Source organism: Notolepis coatsorum (assembly GCF_963971535.1).
Source record: "Notolepis coatsorum genome assembly, chromosome: 12".
NCBI classification, from domain to species: Eukaryota; Metazoa; Chordata; class Actinopteri; order Aulopiformes; family Paralepididae; genus Notolepis; species Notolepis coatsorum.
In genome coordinates, this window is record NC_140176.1 from 70,057,841 (window position 1) to 70,080,340 (window position 22,500).

The window sequence follows — 22,500 nt, forward strand, 5'->3', positions numbered from 1 at the left end:
CTTACCTTGTCTCTGAATTAATGCAAAAGAAATAATCCAATTATCTGATCGCCATTCCAAATACTGCTCGTGGAGGTCCATCCCACATTACCGACCGTTACACATGAACGGGCGAGCGGGGTTACTGTTCCATGCTATCGTTGCAATGGCCTACCTCGCCTGAGCACCTAAACCCCGCCCGCACGGCTCGGATCGTCCCAGAAAAGAAACTACACCATTCCCCATGGAGTGCAATACCAGCTGGAAGGCGTAGGCGGCGGTATTTGCCCTTTTGCTAGCTCAGACCCATTCCCAATGATAACATCAGGCTGGATGGATGAAAATGAATGGATATAGCTAATAAAAGAAATAACGATTAAAACCCGACTATACTCAATAGCAATGAACATCTTTTGAATCTCGCCTATTCAAAAGATTAAAATCCTGTGTGCATAGAGGCTTGGGACATCATATCTACCGGCTTACAAACAAAGATCACGTGACGCCGTCGTGTCACGTGAGGTAAAAAGATGGTCCGACCAATCAGAGGCCACGCTTCAGGACGCTCTCGAGGACGTCGACTGGGGAATGTTTGAGGGACGCGCCAGTGACGTCAGCGAGTTCACAGACACTGTTGTGAGCTTCATAACAACACTTTCTGATAGTATCGTCCCCACAAAGAAGGCAAGGGTCTTCCCGAACCAGAAACCATGGGTGGACAGTACTATCAGAGCAGCTCTGAAAACTCGCACCACTGCCTACAACCTGGGCAGAGAGTCAGGAAACATGGAAGAGTACAAGACAACAGTCTACACTCTGCGCAAGGCTGTTAAACTTGCGAAAAAGACATATGCTGACAAGATGGAGGCACAAATGGCACAGAATGACACAAGAGGCTTATGGCGGGGACTGAGGACGATAACTGACTACAAAGTCAGCGCCCCCTCAATGGGAGCGACGACGCCTCCCTCGCGGACCAGCTCAACACCTTCTACGCGCGGTTTGGTGCAAACAGCGGCGCCACTAGCTCAACGGCTAGTGACGTCACTGGCGCGCCGGCTGTTGTGGAGGGGGGGGGGCATCCGCGGGGGGGACGGGGACGCTCTCTCATTGACGGTACACAGTGTGAGAAGAGCATTTATGCAGGTGAACACCAGAAAGGCTGCTGGCCTAGATGGAATAACAGGACGCATACTTAAGTCCTGTGCTAACCAGCTAGCCCCTGTGTTCACCACCATATTTAATCGATCCCTGGAGGAGTCAGTGGTCCCTGCCTGCTTCAAGATGTCTACCATTATCCCGGTATCAAAGAAACCCTCCCCAACAGCTCTCAATGACTACAGACCGGTGGCACTCACCTCTGTGGCCATGAAATGTTTCGAGAGGCTGGTCAAGGATCACATTTGTGCCTCCCTCCCCAGTGATATGGACCCTATGCAATTTGCATACAGGCCAAACAGGTCCACTGACGATGCGGTCTCCCAAGTACTGCACAGCACCCTCTCTCACCTAGAAGGGGGGCTATGTGAGACTGTTGTTCATTGACTACAGCTCAGCGTTCAACACCATAGTCCCCACCAGACTGGTGGACAAGCTGATCGAGCTGGGTCTGAGCTCCGCTCTGAGCGCCTAGATACTGGACTTTCTGAGTGAAAGGCTCAGAAAGTCCAGTATCTAGGCGGTCAGGGTGGGGGGTCAGACCTCCAACACCATCACCCTGAGCATCGGGTCCCCCCAGGGCTGTGTTCTGAGCCCCCTGCTGTACTCACTATACACACATGACTGTGTGGCCAAGTTCAGCTCCAACTCCATAGTGAAGTTTGCGGACGACACAGTGGTGGTGGGGCTGATCTTGGACAACAACGAGAAGGCCTACCGGGAGGAGGTTGAGGTACTGGAACGCTGGTGCCAGGACAACAGCCTGCTCCTGAACATTGGTAAAACCAAGGAGCTGATTGTGGATTATAGGAGAGGACAGCAGGAGACACACACACCACTGAGGATAAACAGGGCTACCGTGGACAGGGTGAGCAGCTTTAAGTACCTGGGGGTCCACATCGCAGAGGATCTGACATGGACAACACACATAGACTCAGTCGTAAAAAAGGCGAAGCAGCGCCTCTACCACCTGAGACAGTTAAGGAAGTTCAGAGTATCTGGGAAGATACTCCAGTCCTTCTACTCCGGAGCTGTAGAGAGCATCTTGACTGGAAACATCACTGCCTGGTATGGAAACAGCACGGCACAGGACAAGAAGGCCCTACAGAGAGTGGTGCGCTCAGCCGAGCGTACCACGGGTATTGCACTACCACCCCTGCAGGTTCTATACAACAAGAGGTGCAAATCCAGAGCCTCACCATCCCATGAAAGACCCTCACCATCCCAACAACAGCCTGTTCATGCTGCTGAGGGCAGGTAGACGCCTGCGAACACCAGCTACTAGGACAGAGAGACTTCGGCTCAGCTTCTTCCCCCAGGCCATCAGAGCCTTGAACACTGAACTCTCTACACACAAGCACACATGAGCACACACACGACACACACACTGTACACGCTCACACACTAGCAGCCACTTTAACATGAGCAAGCACACACTCATGCTGCACACTCCCACACTTATGGCCACTAAGGAAAGGTGACTTTAAGAATAGTATAGTATAACCTGATATTGTATAAAATAGCATGTACAGAAAGACCCAGTGCCTCATCCGTAGCTAACAGTGTATTGCACTACCACAGGACCTAGCATGTCCTACCATGCTCTGTAAATAACTTATGTACATATACCGATATGCCCTACTGTGTTTACTTGTTTTATTGCACAATGTTGTTCTATTGGATTCTATTATATGTTATTACTATTGTATTATGCACATCGTTGCGGGCAAGACCACCCGCATTTCATTGTATACTTGTATGCCGTGACAAATAAAACTCTTGACTTGACTTGACTTGACTATCTATGTATAATAATGGCCACTGCCATGATGCCAAATTATGTCTCATAAGTTGTTGCAGTTGCAGCAATGTTTGGGTTGATACCATTTGTTAAATATATTTGGTGCAGATCTTAACAATTTTTGACCACTCAAGAATTGATAAACAAACATATATCAAATATCCCTAAAAAAAACATCCCATTAAGACGCCGTAGAAATATTCATGCTGTGATTTGGTACCAAAAACTTCACATCCGGAGATTTCTTCAAGAATTGCATTTTTTGGCAATTGGATGGCGAGTATACTCCAGTTCTGACCAGTTATTTAGAATATTATATATTATCTAGGCAAGCCATATCCTCTGAATGGCCCAGGTCTCTAATCTGTGGTTGTAAAGTTTCACAAGGCTGTGATTATCCCAGAGGTCACAATAGGTAATGATATACAGTGAGGTAAAGTAAAAGAAAATGGTCTCGATATTGGCTTTTTTTTTTTTTAAACTTTGACCAGTCACCTGGTTCTTTTAGCGTTTATCGCTTTTTCTTCGCATTCATACTTGGTCAAGTTCGACCGACAGAAGCAGGCTGAAAGGGTTCAGATGGGGGGGAGAGACACTCTGGGAAAGGCACGGCTGCCGTCCGGGATTCGAACGCGCTCAGCCCCAGATCCGCGCGAGCGCGGTTGTCCACGGCGCTGAAATAGCACTCGCGGTACGTGGTGAGCTACTGGAGCTCCCGATATTGGCTTTTTTACCAATACCGATATACCGATATTGTCCAACTCTTAATTTCCGATACCGATATCAACCGATACCGATATATGCAGGGTTTCCCCCCCCAAAAAATGGAATAATTTCAGGTAATTAACATTACATATCTCTTGTTGTGGAATGAACACAACATTATGCATACTTTTGACAATAAATAAAATCTGAATTTATTTTTACTTGCTTGCCTGGGTAAATAAAGGTTATAGAAAAGAAGAAAAAATATATTTTTTATAATTTTTTTAAACCGATACCGATATTTCCGATATCACATTTGAATGCCAATATCGGTAGGCCGATAATATCGGACATCCCTAGTCTCACTACAATGAAATGGCTACTATGGAGACTAACATCATCACACATGAACACAGTTGGACTCATTGGATCCAGCTTTCGAGTCATACCCAATTTATGCAATTCCAAGACTGTTTATGGACCACAGTATGCTGAAATAGGCAAATACAAAAAAATTTAAATAGGCGAAAATAACACATCAACTTCATGACAAAAAACTGCATGGTTTTGCCCCAAAACTGCATGGGATTAGAATAAAGCAGACGTGCCTGTGAAGAGGGGTCTCATGGGTCTGCATAGAACTAATTTTCATTCAGATATCTTGAGATGAGAGGCGAAGGGATTGTTTTATTGTTTTTATTGTGGATCCCCATTAGTCTCTACACCACAGTGAGACTACTCTTCCTGGGGTCCAAGAGTAATAGGGATCACTTTGAAAATGGACACGGGATGCTACTGGATGCACCTACAGTATATTGACACTGATAATGATCAGGCCGATACCAGGTTATATTGATACAGATACTGGTACTGATCGGGCCGATACCAAGTTATATTGATACTGGTAATGATCGGGCCGATACCAGGTTATATTGATACAGATACTGGTACTGATCGGGCCGATACCAAGTTATATTGATACTGGTAATGATCGGGCCGATACCAGGTTATATTGATACTGGTACTGATCGGGCCGATACCAAGTTATATTGATACTGGTAATGATCGGGCCGATACCAGGTTATATTGATACTGGTACTCATCGGGCAGATACCAAGTTATATTGATACTGGTAATGATCGGGCCGATACCAGGTTATATTGATACTGGTACTGATCGGGCCGATACCAGGTTATATTGATACTGGTACTGATCAGGCCGATACCAGGTTATATTGATACTGGTACTCATCGGGCAGATACCAAGCTATATTGATACTGATACCGGTGCCAATCGGGTCAATACCAGGCTACATTGTTACTGATATCGGTACCGATCTGGCCCATGCCAGGCCATATTGATAGTGATATTGGTACCGACTGGGTCGATACCAGGCTATATTGATAATGATACTGGTACTGATTGATACCAGGCTAAGACAGGGTATCAGTACTGGAGCAGTTTCCTACTAGTGCTAAAATCAAACACCAAGATCCACGTGTAACATCTCACCAAAAAGTACAGTAACCCCAAACTAAGTCTTTATGGTTAAAATGAATGGACTGGATGGGTACCCTGTATCAGCCAGTACTTCACCTGTAGTACTAAGAATCTATTAGTACATCTCTACCTGTAACAGGTAATATTTTGACAGTGGACCTCCCAACCCTGTTTGCATACATTCTGGGAAGGGACTTCACACATATCCTGCCACATACATACATACATACATACATACATACATACATACATACATACATACATACATACATACATACATACATACATACATACATACATACATACATACGCCTGGGAGAAATGCGAGGCCCTGTGCGAGATTTAAACGCGAGCCCCCCCCCCCCCCCCTAAAAGGTACAAAAAAATCTATTGAAATGCTATTTGGCCCTAAACAGAGAGTACACAGTGGCAGAATACCTGAGCACTGTGACTGACTCAATACTAAGAAGATCCTTGACTAGGTACAGACTCAGCGAGCACAGCCTAGCCATCGAGAAAGGCCGCCATAGGCAGACCTGGCTCCCAAGCGAAGACAGACCCACTGCACACAAGATGAGGTGGAAACAACCTGCCCACTATACCAAGACATACTTCCCACAAATTGCAAACACCCAAAGAGACTTTGAAAACATCGACAATAACTCAAAACTCCCATACCTACTGGGAGAAATACAAGAATGTGAAATAAAGCCCATTTGAATTGAAGAGAGAGAGAGAGATAGATAGAGCATGTCTGTGTGTGTTAGAAAGAGAGAGAGAGAGAGAGAGAGAGAGAGAGAGAGAGAGAGCATGTCTGTTTGTGTGTGTGTTAGAGAGAGAGCATGTATATGTGTGTTAGAAAGAGAGAGAAATATATAGAGAGAGCATGTCATTTTGTGTGTTAGAGAGAGATATAGAGCATGTCTGTGTGTGTTAGAAAGAGAGAGAGAGAGAGAGAGAGCATGTGTGTTTGTGTGTTAGAGAGAGAGAGCATGTCTGTGTGTGTGTGTGTGTGTGTGTGTGTTAGAGAGAGAGCATGTATGAGAGAGATAAGCAAAGATGAGCCCCTAAAGCAGGGAGGGGCAACTGGCGGCCCGCGGGCCGCATGCGGCCCTCACCGACGTTCCATGCGGCCCCAGGCCAATATAAAAAAAAAAAAAATTAATTTTTTTATTTTTTTATTTTAATTTAAATTTAAAAAAAAAATTAATTGTATTCGACTAAGAAGAGTTGGCAGTCGACTATGGCTCCTTTCGATCGATTAGTCGACTATTTGACTAATAGGGGTCAGCCCTAGTGTGGACATATGAAACGCTGTTGAAAGTGCCGTGCAGCAATATGGGGGTTTTGATAAACTGTCGGCTGTTGTTACTGATGGAGCACCGGCAATGAAAGGAAAACGCACAGGATTCGCCGGGCTTCTAAGGCAGAGTGGCGTTGAGTGTCCAATGCTGCACTGCATTATACATCAGGTAAGTTCGCTAACATAATTTCCATCTATTGTGGGTCACTATAATGACCAATGCGAGTCGAGTGTAGTCAAATTATATGCGAGAGTCGTTAAATCGTTTTTTTTTTTTTTTTTATCTGATATAGGAGGCTCTCTGTGCCAAGAAGCTTGACTACAGCCATGTTATGGATTTGGTTACCAAGGTTACCAATCTAATTCGTGGAGGCAACAGGTCACTAAACCATAGAAAGTTTGTCTCCTTTTTGGAAGAGATGGACACTGATTATGGCGACTTGCAGCTACACACAGAAATCCGATGGCTGAGCCGTCGGAAAGTACAGGAGCGACATTGAAACACTGCAAATGCAATTCAATGATCGGTTTGAAGATTTCAATGGCATGCAGTCACGGATAGCGCTGTTTTCCGGCCCCCTCACCGCTACGGTGTCAGAGCAGCCCCCACCGTTGCAGCTTGAACTGTGCGAGCTACAGTCAGATCCTTTTTTGCAAGCAAAGATAAATGAGAGGGGAATTTCGTTTTGGAAACTGCTACCTGAGCCCCGCTTCCCACTCCTCAGGGACTTTGCCCTCTCTATGGCCAGTATGTTTGGGAGCACATACATATGTGAGAGCAATTTCTCAAACATGAAGCACATCAAGTCAAAGGAGAGAAACAGGCTGTCGGATGAAACATTATTTCATCTGATGCAGATTGCATGCACAAACATTGAAGTTGACATTCCTGCTATTGTGCGCCAAATGGAGAGACCACAAGTGTCTCATTAAAGACAGGGGGGAGGAGGAGATGATGAAGAGGTGTAGAGGTGGGGAAGGAGATGATGAAGAGGTGTAGAGAGGGGGGAAGAGATGATGAAGAGATGTAGAGAGGGGGGGGGGGAGATGATGGAGAGGTGTAGAGAGGGGACCATTATTATTATTATTATTATTATTATTATTATTATTATTATTATTATTATTATTATTATTATTATTATTATTATTATTATTATTATTATTATAACCATTATTGACCCACTGTGGGGCGAGGGTGAATGTCATGCCAGTTTGATAAAGGGTCAATGGGAGGCATGTAGTATTGCACTTTACTTTACTTGCACTTTACTTGTTTACTTTTGTAGTGTTCAGATAACACTAATAACACAAACACAAAGCAGCATTCCTGCTGCATTTCACTACAACAGTAAATCAAAAGTGCAATAATAAATGATTTTGTTAAATGTATACACTTTTATCCTGCTACTAAACAAAACATTCCTGAGTGCTTCATATCCATAACATGCATTTCAGTGTTATAATGTTTTGTTTAGTAGCAGGATAAAAGTTTATACATTTAACAAAATCATTTATTATTGCACTTTTGATTGACTGTTGTAGTGAAATGCAGCAGGAATGCTGCTTTGTGTTTGTTGAGCAGTGGGCTTTAAGTTCATACATTTATTTTATTAGAAGCCTTAATTATAATTGATAATTTTTGTATATATTTGGGGTTACACAGCAATACTTTTAAATTCAGCTGTTTATAAATTCATAAAGTTGAAATTGCATTACTAAATGCATTTGAAATGGAATAAAAACAAAGTTACAACAAATTATAATTGTTTATATACCTTGTGACTATTAGGGCTATTTGAGTGATGGGGTACTACTGGCGGGACTGCCGATAAACAATGCGGCCCCCCAGATTGATTGTGGACATTTTGTGGCCCTCACCATATACAAAGTTGCCCACCCCTGCCCTAAAGGATATTCAACTTTTAATGGAAGAACAAAACAGAAGGAAAAGATAACTTCACAAAGGCAACATGAATATACATAGATCCAAAAGGACAAAGATCAACACTTAAATCCAAAGAGAAGAGGGTCTATACCAGAGAAAACAAAGTAGCAAGGAGCCAATGGCTGACATCAGCTAAATAGGCTAACTGCAAATAGAGTAGCCAGGTACTGACACCAGGCCACACACCGTTAGCTACTACAACAGCTAGCCGGCCCGTTTGGCTCCTGAGAGAGAGAGAGAGATATATCCACGGCGGGAATAGAATAGAGTGCATTAAAAACTCACCAAACGTCCAAGAGGATGGAGACAACCGCGTGGAGTTGATGAAGTTCATCTGCCGAATGACCGTCCTCTTCATCTTGGCATAACAATGCTGCACGCGCTCTCTCTAGGTTAGCTAACGCTAGTTAGCCTTTAGCTAAGCTAGCTACTAGCCGACATCATCATGGCTATCCCGACTGAACCACACGTTAGCACTCGATATTATAACGTAGCTAAAGCTAACTAGCTGTCCCTGCCTTCAGCTAAGCCTGACTGAACTGTCTAACATGCAACAACTTTCATCTTCAGTCCATCTGCCGAATGACCGTCCTCTTCGTTTTGGCTGGCATAACTAAGCATAACCTCCAAAGCTGCACGCGCGAAATAGTCAAACGCAGCTGACGCACGCCGGCGTACACATGATGTAACCCCTCCCTTCGTTGAAACCATTAGTATGTCTGCTGCAGAGCCCCAGAGCTCCAATAGTGAGTATGTCTGCTGCAGAGCCGCAGAGCCAGGAACATTCTACAAACGTGTCTAATGTGAAATATATAAGCATATAAGCAAAACTAGATTTTAGGTCTGTGATGAAAAAGGGCCTCGCGGGAAGGGGGGCCTCGCAAATTCTTTTATAAAAAATAATAAAAAATAATAAAAAAAATAATAAATAAACATTTTTTTTTCTTTTTTTTGCGAGGCCCCCCTTCCCGCGAGGCCCTGTGCGACCGCACTGCTCGCACACCCCCTGAGGCGGCCCTGCATACATACATACATACATACATACATACATACATACATACATACATACATACAGTGTTCGAATTATGAGGGGACCAATGGGGGCTCAGCCCCCATAGCTATAGTCTGAGCCCCCATAGTCAAGACCCCCTGTGGGGGTCTCTCAAAAAAATTATATAATCTTTTTTTTTTTTTTTTTTTTTTTTTTATGTACGAATTAGTATTATTTATGCTACCTAAATAAATTGTTAATAGATCATATTTTTCTTTTCAGTTTTTAAAAGAACAGAGTAATTAATGTTGTGGAATAGGCTGCATTTCACCTCCAAGCCGCTATGTGTCGCCCATGAGCGTCGCCCCATAAGTTTAACGCTACTCCAACCTAGTGAAGAAGAAGCAGCTGATGTAAACAGAAGGCTGCCGGTCCGTCTGTGTCCTGCAGGCTGCAACTGAAAACATAAACACTGGGTGCTCCAGTAGCACACCATGTTACCGCGCTCGCGCGGGACTCCGTGCTGCGTCACGGATCTGGTTGACTCCGAGTTCGATTCCCGGACTCGCCGTCATTTGCCGAATGTCTCCCCCTGCTCTCTCCCGTTTCACCCTACAACTGTCGGTCATGCTTGACCAGAAAAGCGATAAACGCTAAAAAAAGAAAGTAAAAAAAAAAAAAAAACATAAACACTAAACAGTACGCCACATGCCGCCAAAAAAAAGGCTCAACCCGCCGCAAGGCTGTACAAAGCTGGACAGCTTTGGTTTTATAAAAAGGCCAAAGACTGACGCTGTTAGTGCAGCAGCTAGCAGAACTACTGTCACTGAAGTTGACACTGCTAGTGCTAGTATTAGTGTTAGCTCTGCTGCTCCTGTGCGCAGTGCACCTGTTATTGTTACCGCGCCGTTTGCCACTGCCAGACCCGAGTCTCCACCACTAGACCTGGACTGCGCTGCTACTCAACCACCACAATGCTGGGGTCCGAGTCAGTGGAACTTTTGGAAAAATAAATATAGCTGGTTATTTGCCAAGGAGGGATGCATTGGCTGCCTTCCATGTAAAAACGCCAATATATTGTTAAATAAATCATTTGGAGCCCATTTGGCAGAGCAGTGGATGAATGGGACTGTGACTAGCTCTCAGAGCAAGAAGTTGAGGAAGAAAATATACTTGCACAGTGATAGCGTTGCTCATAAGCAAGCTATAGAAATAGAAAGTCAAACCCAGAAGGAAGTGCTTCCAAGAAAAGTGAGCGAAATCACATCTGCTTTGCTCAAGGAGACAGCCAAGTTCATTCAGGGCAGCATATACTGTCGCTAAAGAAAGGTTGCCTTATACCAAATTGAACCCCCTTATGACACTTAATGAGTTGAACGGTGCGACAGTCGGGCCAGCTCACCGATCTGATCATTCTTGTGCACAGATCATAGAGCACATTGCCACAGAGATGAAAAAAAAATTTGTTTCTCATGTCAAATCGCAGGATTCACGTATCAGTATAACACTGGATGAAAGCACAATTCATGGAAAAGCTTACATGATAATTTATGTCAGATGTGATGTCACTGGGGATGGAGATGTGGACAATGTTTTTCTTGACCTTGTTGAACTTGATCAGGGCACAGATGCAGAGTTGCTTGATTACCTGTGCACATTTGTTTATAACATTATTTATTTTGATTTATACAAGTATGAAGAGTTTATCGCCGGCCACTAGAGGGCAGCTTTTATGTTCATTTTATTATGTAAGGGATAATGTATGCCTACGAGGTCATTGTCGCAAAATAATTGACCGACACGGAGTTTAAAATACCGAGGCGCCGCGCCGAGGTGTTTTAAACGTAGTGAAGGTCAATTATTTTGCGACAATGACCGAGTAGGCTATACATTATCCCGCTTATTACATGGCTAACTTACTAACAATATACCTAATTCATTTGACAAATCGCAGTTGTTCTGTGGCTCTGTCAGCCCAAATAAAGTGATTATTATTATCGCGGGCAGCCTCTGTGTTCTGGCTCCGCTGTGTTCTGCCTCCGCTCGTCGCTCCGCCCCCTGTCAGCACTGAAACAGTGTGTCAGTGGGCTTGATTGCGAACAGCTGCGCTCTGCGGTCATTATTGAAAAATCTGCGGTCATTATTGAAAAATAATAACCGCAGTCGGGGGGCTATTGACCAATCACAAGCAAGCATTTCGGCGAATGTGAAAACGCCATGTAATAACAGATGATAATGTTACTTACTGTTGTTTTTTTCCATTCGATTATTTTGTTAGTTTTTGATTTATAAGTGCAGAGACAAATAAATGTTAATTCAAGTTCATACATTTTGTCTCATTTTTCAAATACAATTTTTGAAATCAGATGCAAAATGCAAATAAGTAAATATGGCATTATATATCCGAGGTGAGTAAGAAAATGAACAAATATTGATGGTTAAGAATGAGACTGAATAATGACATCACACAATAGTCTAATGATTAGACTGTTGTGTGATGTCATTATTACTTAGTATTAGACAAATTCTAATGAGATATTCCTCTAAATATGACTTCGAAAACAGCCACAATTTCAGGAAAATAATAGTAAAAAAAATATTCAGGGGGCCCCCATAGCTCTCAGATGATAATTCGAACCCTGCATACATACATACATACATACATACATACATACATACTGTACATACACATAAAAGGAGGAAAGTCGGCGGAGGTTGGAGCAGGAAAGCTAGGCCAAAGTAGACTAAAGCAGGCCAAAGTGGACTATAGCAGGCCAAAGTGGACTATAGCAGGCCAAAGTGGACTATAGCAGGCCAAAGTGGACTATAGCAGGCCAAAGTAGACTAAAGCAGGGCAAGGTGGATTAAAGCAGGCCAAAGTGGACTATAGCAGGCCAAAGTGGATTAAATCAGGCCAAAGTGGATTAAAGCAGGCCAAAGTGGACCAAAGCAAAGTGGACTATAGCAGGCCAAAGTAGACTATAGCAGGCCAGAGTGGACTATAGCAGGCCACAGTAGACTATAGCTGGCCAAAGTGGACTAAAGCAGGCCAAAGTGGACTATAGCAGGCCACAGTAGACTATAGCTGGCCAAAGTGGACTATAGCAGGCCAAAGTAGACTATAGCAGGCCAAAGTAGACTAAAGCAGGCCAAAGTAAAGTATAGCAGGCCAAAGTGGACTATAGCAGGCCAAAGTGGACTATAGCAGGCCAAAGTGGATTAAAGCAGGCCAAAGTAAACTATAGCAGGCCAAAGTGGACTATAGCAGGCCACAGTAGACTATAGCAGGCCAAAGTGGACTATAGCAGGCCAAAGTAGACTATATCAGGCCAAAGTGGACTATAGCAGGCCAAAGTGGACTAAAGCAGGCCAAAGTGGCCTATATCAGGCCAAAGTAGACTAAAGCAGGCCAAAGTGGACTATAGCAGGCCAAAGTAGACTAAAGCAGGGCAAGGTGGATTAAAGCAGGCCAAAGTGGACTATAGCAGGCCAAAGTGGACTATAGCAGGCCAAAGTAGACTAAAGCAGGGCAAGGTGGATTAAAGCAGGCCAAAGTGGACTATAGCAGGCCAAAGTGGATTAAAGCAGGCCAAAGTAGACTAAAGCAAGCCAAAGTGGATTAAAGCAGGCCAAAGTGGACCAAAGCAAAGTTAACTAAAGCAGGCCAAATTGTACTAAAGCAGGCCAAATTGGATTAAAACAGGCCAAAGTGGACCAAAGCAAAGTGGACTATAGCAGGCCAAAGTAGACTAAAGCAGGCCAGAGTGGACTATAGCAGGCCAAAGTAGACTAAAGCAGGCCAAAGTGGACTATAGTCAAGTCAAGTCAAGTAATTTATTTATAGAGCACATTTAAAAGCTCGAGAGCCAACCAAAGTGCTGTACAGTACAGTCAAAGCATAAAATCAATGTCCTATAAAATACACAAATACAAAAAGGCACAACAGGACAGGACAGTACATTCAAAAAATAAGACAAGCGGATAGGGGAGCACAAAGTACAGTATAGCACACCAGGGACAGAGGAGCACAAGAAGAGATACAAGAGGGAGGGGGCAGGATAAAATTGCATGGGAGTGTGTGGGTTAGGGTGTGGGAGAATCAGGATTAATCGAAGGCTAGGGAATAAAAGTGGGTTTTTAAACGGGCCTTAAATGTCTCCAGCGTAGGGGCAGATCGAATCTCCAGGGGAAGCTGGTTCCATAGTTTGGGGGCTACGGCCTTGAAGGAGCGATCGCCTCTCTTTTTTAGTCTGGTGCGGGGGGGGACCAGCCGAGCCTGGTTGGAGGATCTTAGTGACCTGGGTGCTGCATAGGGGGTGATGAGCTCGGTGATGTATAGGGGTGCTGCACCCGATAGTGCCTTGAAGGTGAGGAGGAGGATTTTGAAATCTATTCTAAGTGGGACTGGGAGCCAGTGTAGGGAGGCTAGGGCTGGTGTGATGTGCTCTCTCTTTCTGGTGCCGGTAAGGAACCTAGCTGCAGAGTGCTGGACCATTTTGAGGCGGGACATGGCTGCCTGACTGATGCCGGTGTAGAGGGCATTGCAGTAGTCAAGGCGTGATGTGATGAATGCATTGACTACTGTTTCCAGGTCGACGGGTGAAAGGATTGGTTTTATTTTACTGATGTTGCGGAGTTGGAAGAAGCATGACTTGACTACGGCATTTACCTGCCGGTCGAATTTGAGCTCTGGGTCAAAGATTACACCCAGGCTCTGGGTCAAAGATTACACCCAGGCTCTATAGCAGGCCAAAGTAGACTAAAACAGGCAAACGTGGACTATAGCAGGCCAAAGTGGACTATAGCAGGCCAAAGTAGACTAAAGCAGGCCACGGTGGATTAAAGCAGGCCAAAGTGGACTATATCAGGCCAAAGTAGACTAAAGCAGGCCAAAGTGGATTAAAGCAGGCCAAAGTGGACTATATCAGGCCAAAGTAGACTAAAGCAGGCCAAAGTGGATTAAAGCAGGCCAAAGTGGACTATATCAGGCCAAAGTAGACTAAAGCAGGCCAAAGTGGATTAAAGCAGGCCAAAGTGGACTATAGCAGGCCAAAGTAGACTAAAGCAGGCCAAAGTGTATGAAAGCAGGCCAGAGTAGACTAAAGCAGGCCAAAGTGGATTAAAGCAGGCCAAAGTGGACCAAAGCAAAGTGAACTAAAGCAGGCCAAAGTGTACTAAAGCAGGCAATAGTGGATTAAAGCAGGTCAAAGTGTACTAAAGCAGGTCAAAGTGGACTAAAGCAGGCCAAAGCAGACTGGAGAAGGCGAGCAGTCTGAAACTGCTGTGAGAAGGAGCGACAGTAGAACAGAGGTGAGTGGAAGAAAACCATGGAAGAGCTTTGAAGAGGCTGAAGAGATCCTGAATATTCCAGAGTCAGTGTAACTATTCTTAGTTGTGGTTTTCAATTCAGGAGTTTATTCTCTTTTTAACCCACACTATTCTACAGCATTCTAGAATCTTTTAACTCACGGCTAGGGATTCATACGGGGGCATTTTAAAACGGGCTAAACTTGACTTAAAGGTATACCACTAGTTGACCACTAGTTGCTGAAATTATTTATTATAGTTATAAATAATTTTTCATTATAGCGCACAATAGGAAGAATGGGGTTCCCCAGTGTGAACGTGTTCTTCCAGCATGAGGACACACACATGCAGGCCACGAGTACGGGGGTGATATACAACAAGTGCACTGGAGGCGCGTACACATGCCCCTGTGCTTCGATTTGATTGGTCTATACGATGTTTCTCATGTAAGCCCGTCAATCAAAGGGGGTTGGACTCATTACAACTTAACACGGATGGTAAACATTGTGATAGCAAGGAAAATGGAGAATATGGACTTTTCAAAAGGTTATCTGAGGAAATGTATTCAACTTGTAGACTATAGAACAACAACAGACAACTGTATTTGGGTGGAAATGTGGGTACCAGGCATACTTTCACTTTTTCTTTACATTTTAGTTGGGTATTGTTCTTGTGGTGGTAACACTCAAATCTGACTTTAAACCGTAGGAGAAGAGGAGAGAGGAATATTCTGAGGCTGTTTATTTAGTAAGGAAATGTTAGCAGTTAGCAGGAAACACACTGAGTGAGGTTAGAGGCTCCCTTCCTCTCTTCCAGCCCTATTCTATGCAACAGGCAACAGGACAGATTACCCAATACCCATATTGCATACCGTTCTTTATTTACGTAGACTTGTTTACCTCAGGAAAAAGTCATTCAGTTACATTATGTGAATTATAACCAACTAAAATTCAAAATGTCAAAAGATCCCTTCCCTTCTTCCAGCCCTATTCTATGCAACAGGCAACAGGACAGATTACCCATATTGCATACCGTTCTTTATTTAGACTTGTTTACCTCAGGAAAAAGTCATTCAGTTACATTATGTGAATTATAACCAACTAAAGGAGTTTAATTAGCCCCTCTCTGGAGGTTTAGCCCATACATTGTTGAATTTCAGAACTTGAGTTGCCATGAGTTAACCAGTAGAGTGTGGACAACTATAAAGTGGCCCAGGGCCAACTCAGGGCTATGGACAACCCTGGGCTAGGAATGTACAGTACTGTCAAAAGCAGTATTATAGTTAGTCAAAGTCCCGAGTGTACCTCTGTCTTGGTCTCTCTGGGGCAGATGCTCAGGACGCTCAGGGGGAACCTTCTTGACATCCGACTTTTTCTCTACAGGTCAGAGTTCACACAGGGGTCACCACAAGGTCACAGTGACATCATCAACTGAAGCTAAGACAGTATGATCAGTAGGCTGTTTGATGTTCCTCTTATGACCATCACTAACAATAACAACAAAAAACATTCGTTCACTCAGTCATTCAGTAACTCACTCACACTTAGCCACTCTGCCCCTAGTGGTGGCTCACAGGCATAAGACCAGTTCAGTGTATGTGAGAACGCTTTGCATCCATGACACTGTGTGTCCTTGTTTCTTCTCTCCCTTTCGCCTTCTCTCTCTCAGTCAACACACACACACACACACACACACACACACACACACACACAAGGGACGATCTGACACGATGAGAGGTGAGGAGAAGTAAGGAAAGGAGAGAGGAAATTAGGAGAGGAGAACAGAAGAGAAGAGAATAGAGGTGGAGGGATGAGAAGAGAAGAGAGGAGAAGAGAAGAGAAGAGAAGAGAAGAGAAGAGAAGAGAAGAGAAGAGAAGAGAAGAGAAGAGAAGAGAAGAGAGGAGAGGAGAGGAGAGGAGAGGAGAGGAGAGGAGAGGAGAGGAGAGGAGAGGAGAGGAGAGGAGAGGAGAGGAGAGGAGAGGAGAGGAGAGGAGGGGGGAGGAAAGAAGGGTTACCTGTGGTGTGTTTGGCTGAGGATGCACTGGGAGGAGGTGGTTTCTTTGGTCTCTGAAAACACACACACACACACACACACACACACACACACACACACACACACACACACACACACACACACACACACACACACACACACACACACACACACATATACACACAGTGATATATTTTCCTTTGCCACACCTTTTTATTTTGCATGGTGTTATGTAATATAGCAGACCTGGGCATTGTACGGCCCGTGGGCCAAATACGGCCCGCGGGATGATTCTGACCGGCCCGCAAAAGATTACATGATAATAATTTTTTTTTTCACAACTGAGGTAGGTAGATTACATTTTTAGAGACTAAAGTACAGAAAAAAGGTACCGTTGGGTACCGGTATCGATTCACAGGTACTGGTACCGGTACCGTATCGGTTCAAATGTGAACGGTACCCATCCCTATTGAACACACAACTGCAACTGATCCTCTCTCACTGATGAACATCTGTCAGCTGTGCTTCGCATCTCCACCTCAGACATTCAACCTGACTTTGATGGACTTGTTAAAGCTCAAAAGAGACTGGATTTTGCACACTGAATGAAAACAAAAGAACTGAAGAACACTAACATGTGGGAATATAACAAGTGAAATGGGACACTTGATCCTTTTCTTTTTTTCTGCACAGTAAAAAAAAAGAACTGAAGAACACTAAAATGTGGAAATATAACAAGTGAAATGGGACACATGATCTTTTTTTTGCACAGTTCTGAAAACATTAAATGTTTAATATAGGCATGTAAAGTCAAAAAGGCTACAAAACTGGGACACTTTTCTTTACACAGTTACACAGTTCAGTCACATGTCTTGTTTATTTTGTCTACAAAGATGATGTGATGTCTTTAGAAAGCTAAGAAAATCCTTGTTTCAATAGTATATGAAACTCAAAATGCCCTTTGTTATTAATGTGACTGAAAATGAGTTAAATGTTTCACATTTTGTTTATCATTTTGGAAATTCTATTTGAATAAATTATATTTTTGAAAGCTAACCTCACCTTTTAATTGCCAAATAATAACATACACTCTTACCAGCGGTCAAAACAATGCCATTTACTGCTTTTTATATAGAAATAAAATGTATATTATGCATAATTGAGTTCGGAATTTTGGCCCGGCCCTCCAAAATATTTTCAGTTGCTCATTTGGCCCCCTGGGAAAAATAATTGCCCACCCCTGTAATATAGCCACTATAGGCTGAAGCTCACCTCTTTCTCTACCTCAGGGATTAGCAGCTTCACAAAGTTATCGGGAACACACCTTGCCTGCCCCCAATCTCCCCCATCCACCAACCTGCATCAGCACAATCCTGAACACAGAGAGAGACAGAGACAGAGAGAGAGAGAGAAGAGAGAGAGAGAGAGAGAGAGAGAGGAGAGAGAGAGAGAGAGAGAGAGAGAGAGAGAGAGAGAGAGAGAGAGAGAGAGAGAGAGAGAGAGAGAAAGAGAGAGAGAGCGGGAGGGACAGAGAGAGAGAGAGAGAGAGAGAGAGAGAGAGAGAGAGAGAGAGAGAGAGAGAGAGAGAGAGAGAGAGAGAGAAAGAGAGAGAGAGAGAGAGATAGAGAGAGAGAGAGGAGAGAGAGAGAGAGAGAGATAGAGAGGAGAGAGAGAGGGAGAGGGAGAAAGACAGAGAGGAGAGACAGGGAAAGACAGAGGCACAGCAATCTACTACTATCAGTGTTTTGTTTTGTTTGTTACTATGCGTTTGTGATAACAGTGATTTATTGACCATATTCGCATGGCAGCCATTTTGTTCTTATGTCGTGTTCAGGTTGGGATTCCTTTCCAATGGCCGCTTTCATGTTGACTAATGTTAATGTAATTGTAGACTGCCACAAGGACTTTCCCTTGGGGATAATGACGTTGAATTGAATTGAATAGACAATGCATAAACACACACACAAACACACACCTTGCTGACAATGTTGACGATATCGCCCTCTTTGATCGACAGCTCGTCTTCATTCTGTGCTTCGTATGGGAAGAGGACTTTACACAGCTCCCGCCCTGAGAACAGATTACAGACAGTGAGACTGACCAATCAAATATAAACTACAGAACTCAGAATCCAGGAAGAGGCATGGGTCACAAGACATTTCACATCCACGACCAGTGCCACGAACAATGTTGCGCACTCCAAATGCACTCGTCCTAGTATGTGTCATAGTGATTCACTATGTGCTCTTTGTCCTGGTTCAAAATCAAGAACTTACGACAATCAGATCCAGGCCTGATGACAAAACAATCCTTTTCTCTTTGTCACAATGTTGTGACACACATGTTCCCATTATCTATTCCACCAGGGGACACTTTTTTCATTGTTATGTTATGGAAAATGGGTTTAGTCTTTGTATGGATTTGGCAATCTGAATGTTATTTATGCTCTGGGTAAAATGGCAGACATACTCCTTGTCACAAGCACTGAATTCACTTTGTTTAATCAATTAGCTGTGCTGTATGTAATCAGTAACACTGCCTACCTAATGTGGAAGTTCCCTTTAAGGCCTCTGCCCCACCCCGTATCCTCCCTTCCTCTCCCCCTTACACCCCTCACCTGGTCGCGTCTATGCTTTAGGCAACTGGCTTGTCCTTCCGCGTTCCCGTTTTGCGCTCTGATTGGCCATGCACGTTTCTGGTCATGTGACATGTGCTCCCAATAGCGTGACGAGCTGTGTCTTTGCCCATTTCCGCGTCGAACTGCCTGCAAACTACCTGGCGTTCTATCGCCATGCTCTAAGACAAACTCTAACCTTAACCAACTTCGAAAGAGTGCCTAAGCTTAACCGTGCAAAAACGTGCCGTCCCACGATTGGCGCACATGTCACATGACCAGAAACGTGCGTGGCCAATCAGAGCACAAAACGGGAACGCGGAAGGACAAGCCAGTTGCCTAAAGTATAGAGGCCACCTGGTCGTTCCTCCCCCACCCCATTTTCTCCTGAAAGCTTAACCCTTTCACAACCCCACTACAGGGGGTTAACCATTTCACTACCACACTACAGAGGGTTAACCATTTCACCACCACACTACAGAGGGTTAACCCTGTCACTACCACATTACAGAAGGTTAAGAGGCACACTCACAGAATTTGGCCAGAAAAAGTCAAGTCCTCTACTGAACTCCTGAATGGAAATTGTATTTGATTAGTAATGTTTTAACAATGCATGTGTATCAACCATGAAGATTTGACCATACGCATGATTAACCCCTCCGGTTCCACCACACAAATATACTGCCCAGTTTTACTCTTGGTTGCGGGGGCGTCTCTACAATTCGTAGCCGCATTTCTGCAGACCCCTCTCTGATTGGCAGAGCGCGCGCATGTGCATGAGCCGCGACAAGCTCCTCTAGCCAGGAGTCGAAACTCCGTTAAGCTCCAGAGAGAGAGGCTGAAAACCCACAGTTGTTGCCCGACGGATGGGAGCCGAATCCCGGATCCGAGTTTTCTGATGAATAGCCCCAAAACATGGAGGTCGCGAACGCAATTTATACGCATGGAAGTATTGATTACGCCATAACGAATCATTAAAAAATATACCGTTAACTGGAATATGTTGTGTGTGCCTTTACACATATGTTGGATAGGATTATGTAATTGGTTTGTCATTAAAAACCAATAATAATCGCTCGCCGGCTTCGCTGACCAGAGCTCTCTCAGATTCAAAGTTTTAATTGCAGCCTGGGACATACATGTTTCGGAACCAATGTGTAACTAGACAGTTACAATATAACATTTATATTAATTAACCCAGTTAATGCCTTAAGAGAAAGAATCTGGTGGTCAATTGCTACGGAAATGTTGTGTCTTACTAATAATAACAGATTTGCGTATAATGTTATTTCGCGTGACTTCGCGGTTTATTCATAACGTTATGCACATTTCACAACACAGCCAGCTGTTAGAAACTGTACATTGTAACGTTGTTATTTCGCGGCCTGCCCATTTGATGTTCCCAAATCATATTCAGAAAGTATCACAGAGACTTCTATTGACCAAGGAATTAGTTATTATTAGTAAGACCCTGGGGGACTCTGATGGAAACAAGACAAACGTCTTTCTCAGGTCTGCATCCCCTTAACAATTGTATGTATTGAGCCGTACTGTATTGTACCCATTCTGCAATCTGTTAAATAAAGTTTTCATTAATTAATTCATTCATTAATTCATTAATTCATTCATTCATTCATTAATTCATTCATTCATTCATTCATTCATTCATTCATTCATTCATTCAGACACAACATTTCCGTAGCAAAAAAGAGAGGGGTCTGCAGAAATGGCCTCAACCAATCAGAGAGGGGTCTGCAGAAATGCGGCTACGAATTGTAGAGACGCGTTGCGGGGTAGCCACTGCAGGCAAGGAAGCAAATCCATAATTTAAAATGTTGGTGTGTTGCTACACCCACCAAAGACACTGTGTTGTATACATGGGAGGAAAGAGGTGCTGGGAAATAAATTATTAAAAGTAGATTTAGAATAGTTTCTTTGCAAAAAAAAGAGCATAATAAACGCGCTCCACTGACACCGTAGTGAGAGCCTCTCTCTCACCTTTCGCTTTTCCGTCAGGCTCTGCCTTCATGATTTCTGGGGTGGCGGTGGGTGGTTTCCCCACGTGGGCCTGTGAGAGAAGCACACAAAGACAAAAAAATAAACTAAAACTACTAAAAGAAAATACTGTATGGACCCACATACTGTATATTCATAGGAGAGCATTTATAGAGTTTGTGTTTGTGTGTGTGTGTGTGTGTGTGTGTGTGTGTGTGTGTGTGTGTGTGTGTGTGTGTGTGTGTGTGTGTGTGTGTGTGTGTGTGTGTGTGTGTGTGTGTGTGTGTGTGTGTGTGTGTGTGTGTGTGTGTGTGTGTGTGTGTGTGTGTGTGTGTGTGTGTGTGCGTGTGTGTGTGTGCGTGCGTGCACACAGGGTGTTAAAAGGGCTGTTGTTTTCCTCTTGGAGTGGATCCCCTACTCAGTGTTTGTGGAACCGTGGTGGCTCGTCCACAGGAAACACACACACACACACACACACACACACATACACACACACACAGGGCCCAGTCTGTCCCGAACACACACACACTCCTCTGTTCAGTTCGAGTAAAAATGCATCACCCCTCCCTCTCCTCCTCCTCCTCCTCCTCCTCTCCTCCCCTCTACTCCACTCTTTATCCTCTCCTCTCTCTCTCCATCTATCTCCACCCCTGATCCCCCCCCCCCCCCGCCCTCTCCCACTCTCACCCCATCTCTCCCTCCACTAATGAGGCCCATGTGGTACTACGAGTGCCTGGGCCGTAGTCAGAACAACATGACAGAGACAGCTGGATCCTGCTGTCAGCCTCAGGGGACCAACACCCCCCCCCCACCCCAGAACTGACACAAGTACAGCTGTACATTAGACTGTATATAGTCACTAAATAATATTTAGTGACTATATACAGTATAATGTACAGATGTGCTTGTGTCAGTTCTAAGGTGTTATTATAATTATTGTTTAGATATATTTAGTAAATATATCTAAACAATAATTATAATACAGAACTGACACAAGCACAGCTGTACATTATAATGTATATAGTCACTAAATATATCTAAACAATAATTATAATAACACCTCAGAACTGACACCAGTACAGCTGTACATTATACTGTATATAATCATTAAATATATCTAAACAATAATTATAAGAACACCTCAGAACTGACACAAGTACAGCTGTACATTAGACTGTCTATAATCACTAAATCTATTTGAACAATAAT

The 22,500-nt window shown here is 43.9% G+C and overlaps 1 protein-coding gene across 1 annotated transcript in view; it reads right to left on the minus strand.

Moving 5' to 3' along the window:
- sh3kbp1 (SH3-domain kinase binding protein 1) overlaps positions 1-22,500 on the minus strand; it is a 107,591-nt gene that overhangs the window by 14,537 nt on the left and 70,554 nt on the right. The window contains 6 exon segments of the mRNA XM_084326338.1: positions 15,994-16,065; positions 16,705-16,756; positions 17,955-18,001; positions 18,004-18,055; positions 18,658-18,752; positions 21,295-21,364. Coding sequence (XP_084182464.1) covers positions 15,994-16,065; positions 16,705-16,756; positions 17,955-18,001; positions 18,004-18,055; positions 18,658-18,752; positions 21,295-21,364 — 388 coding nt within the window.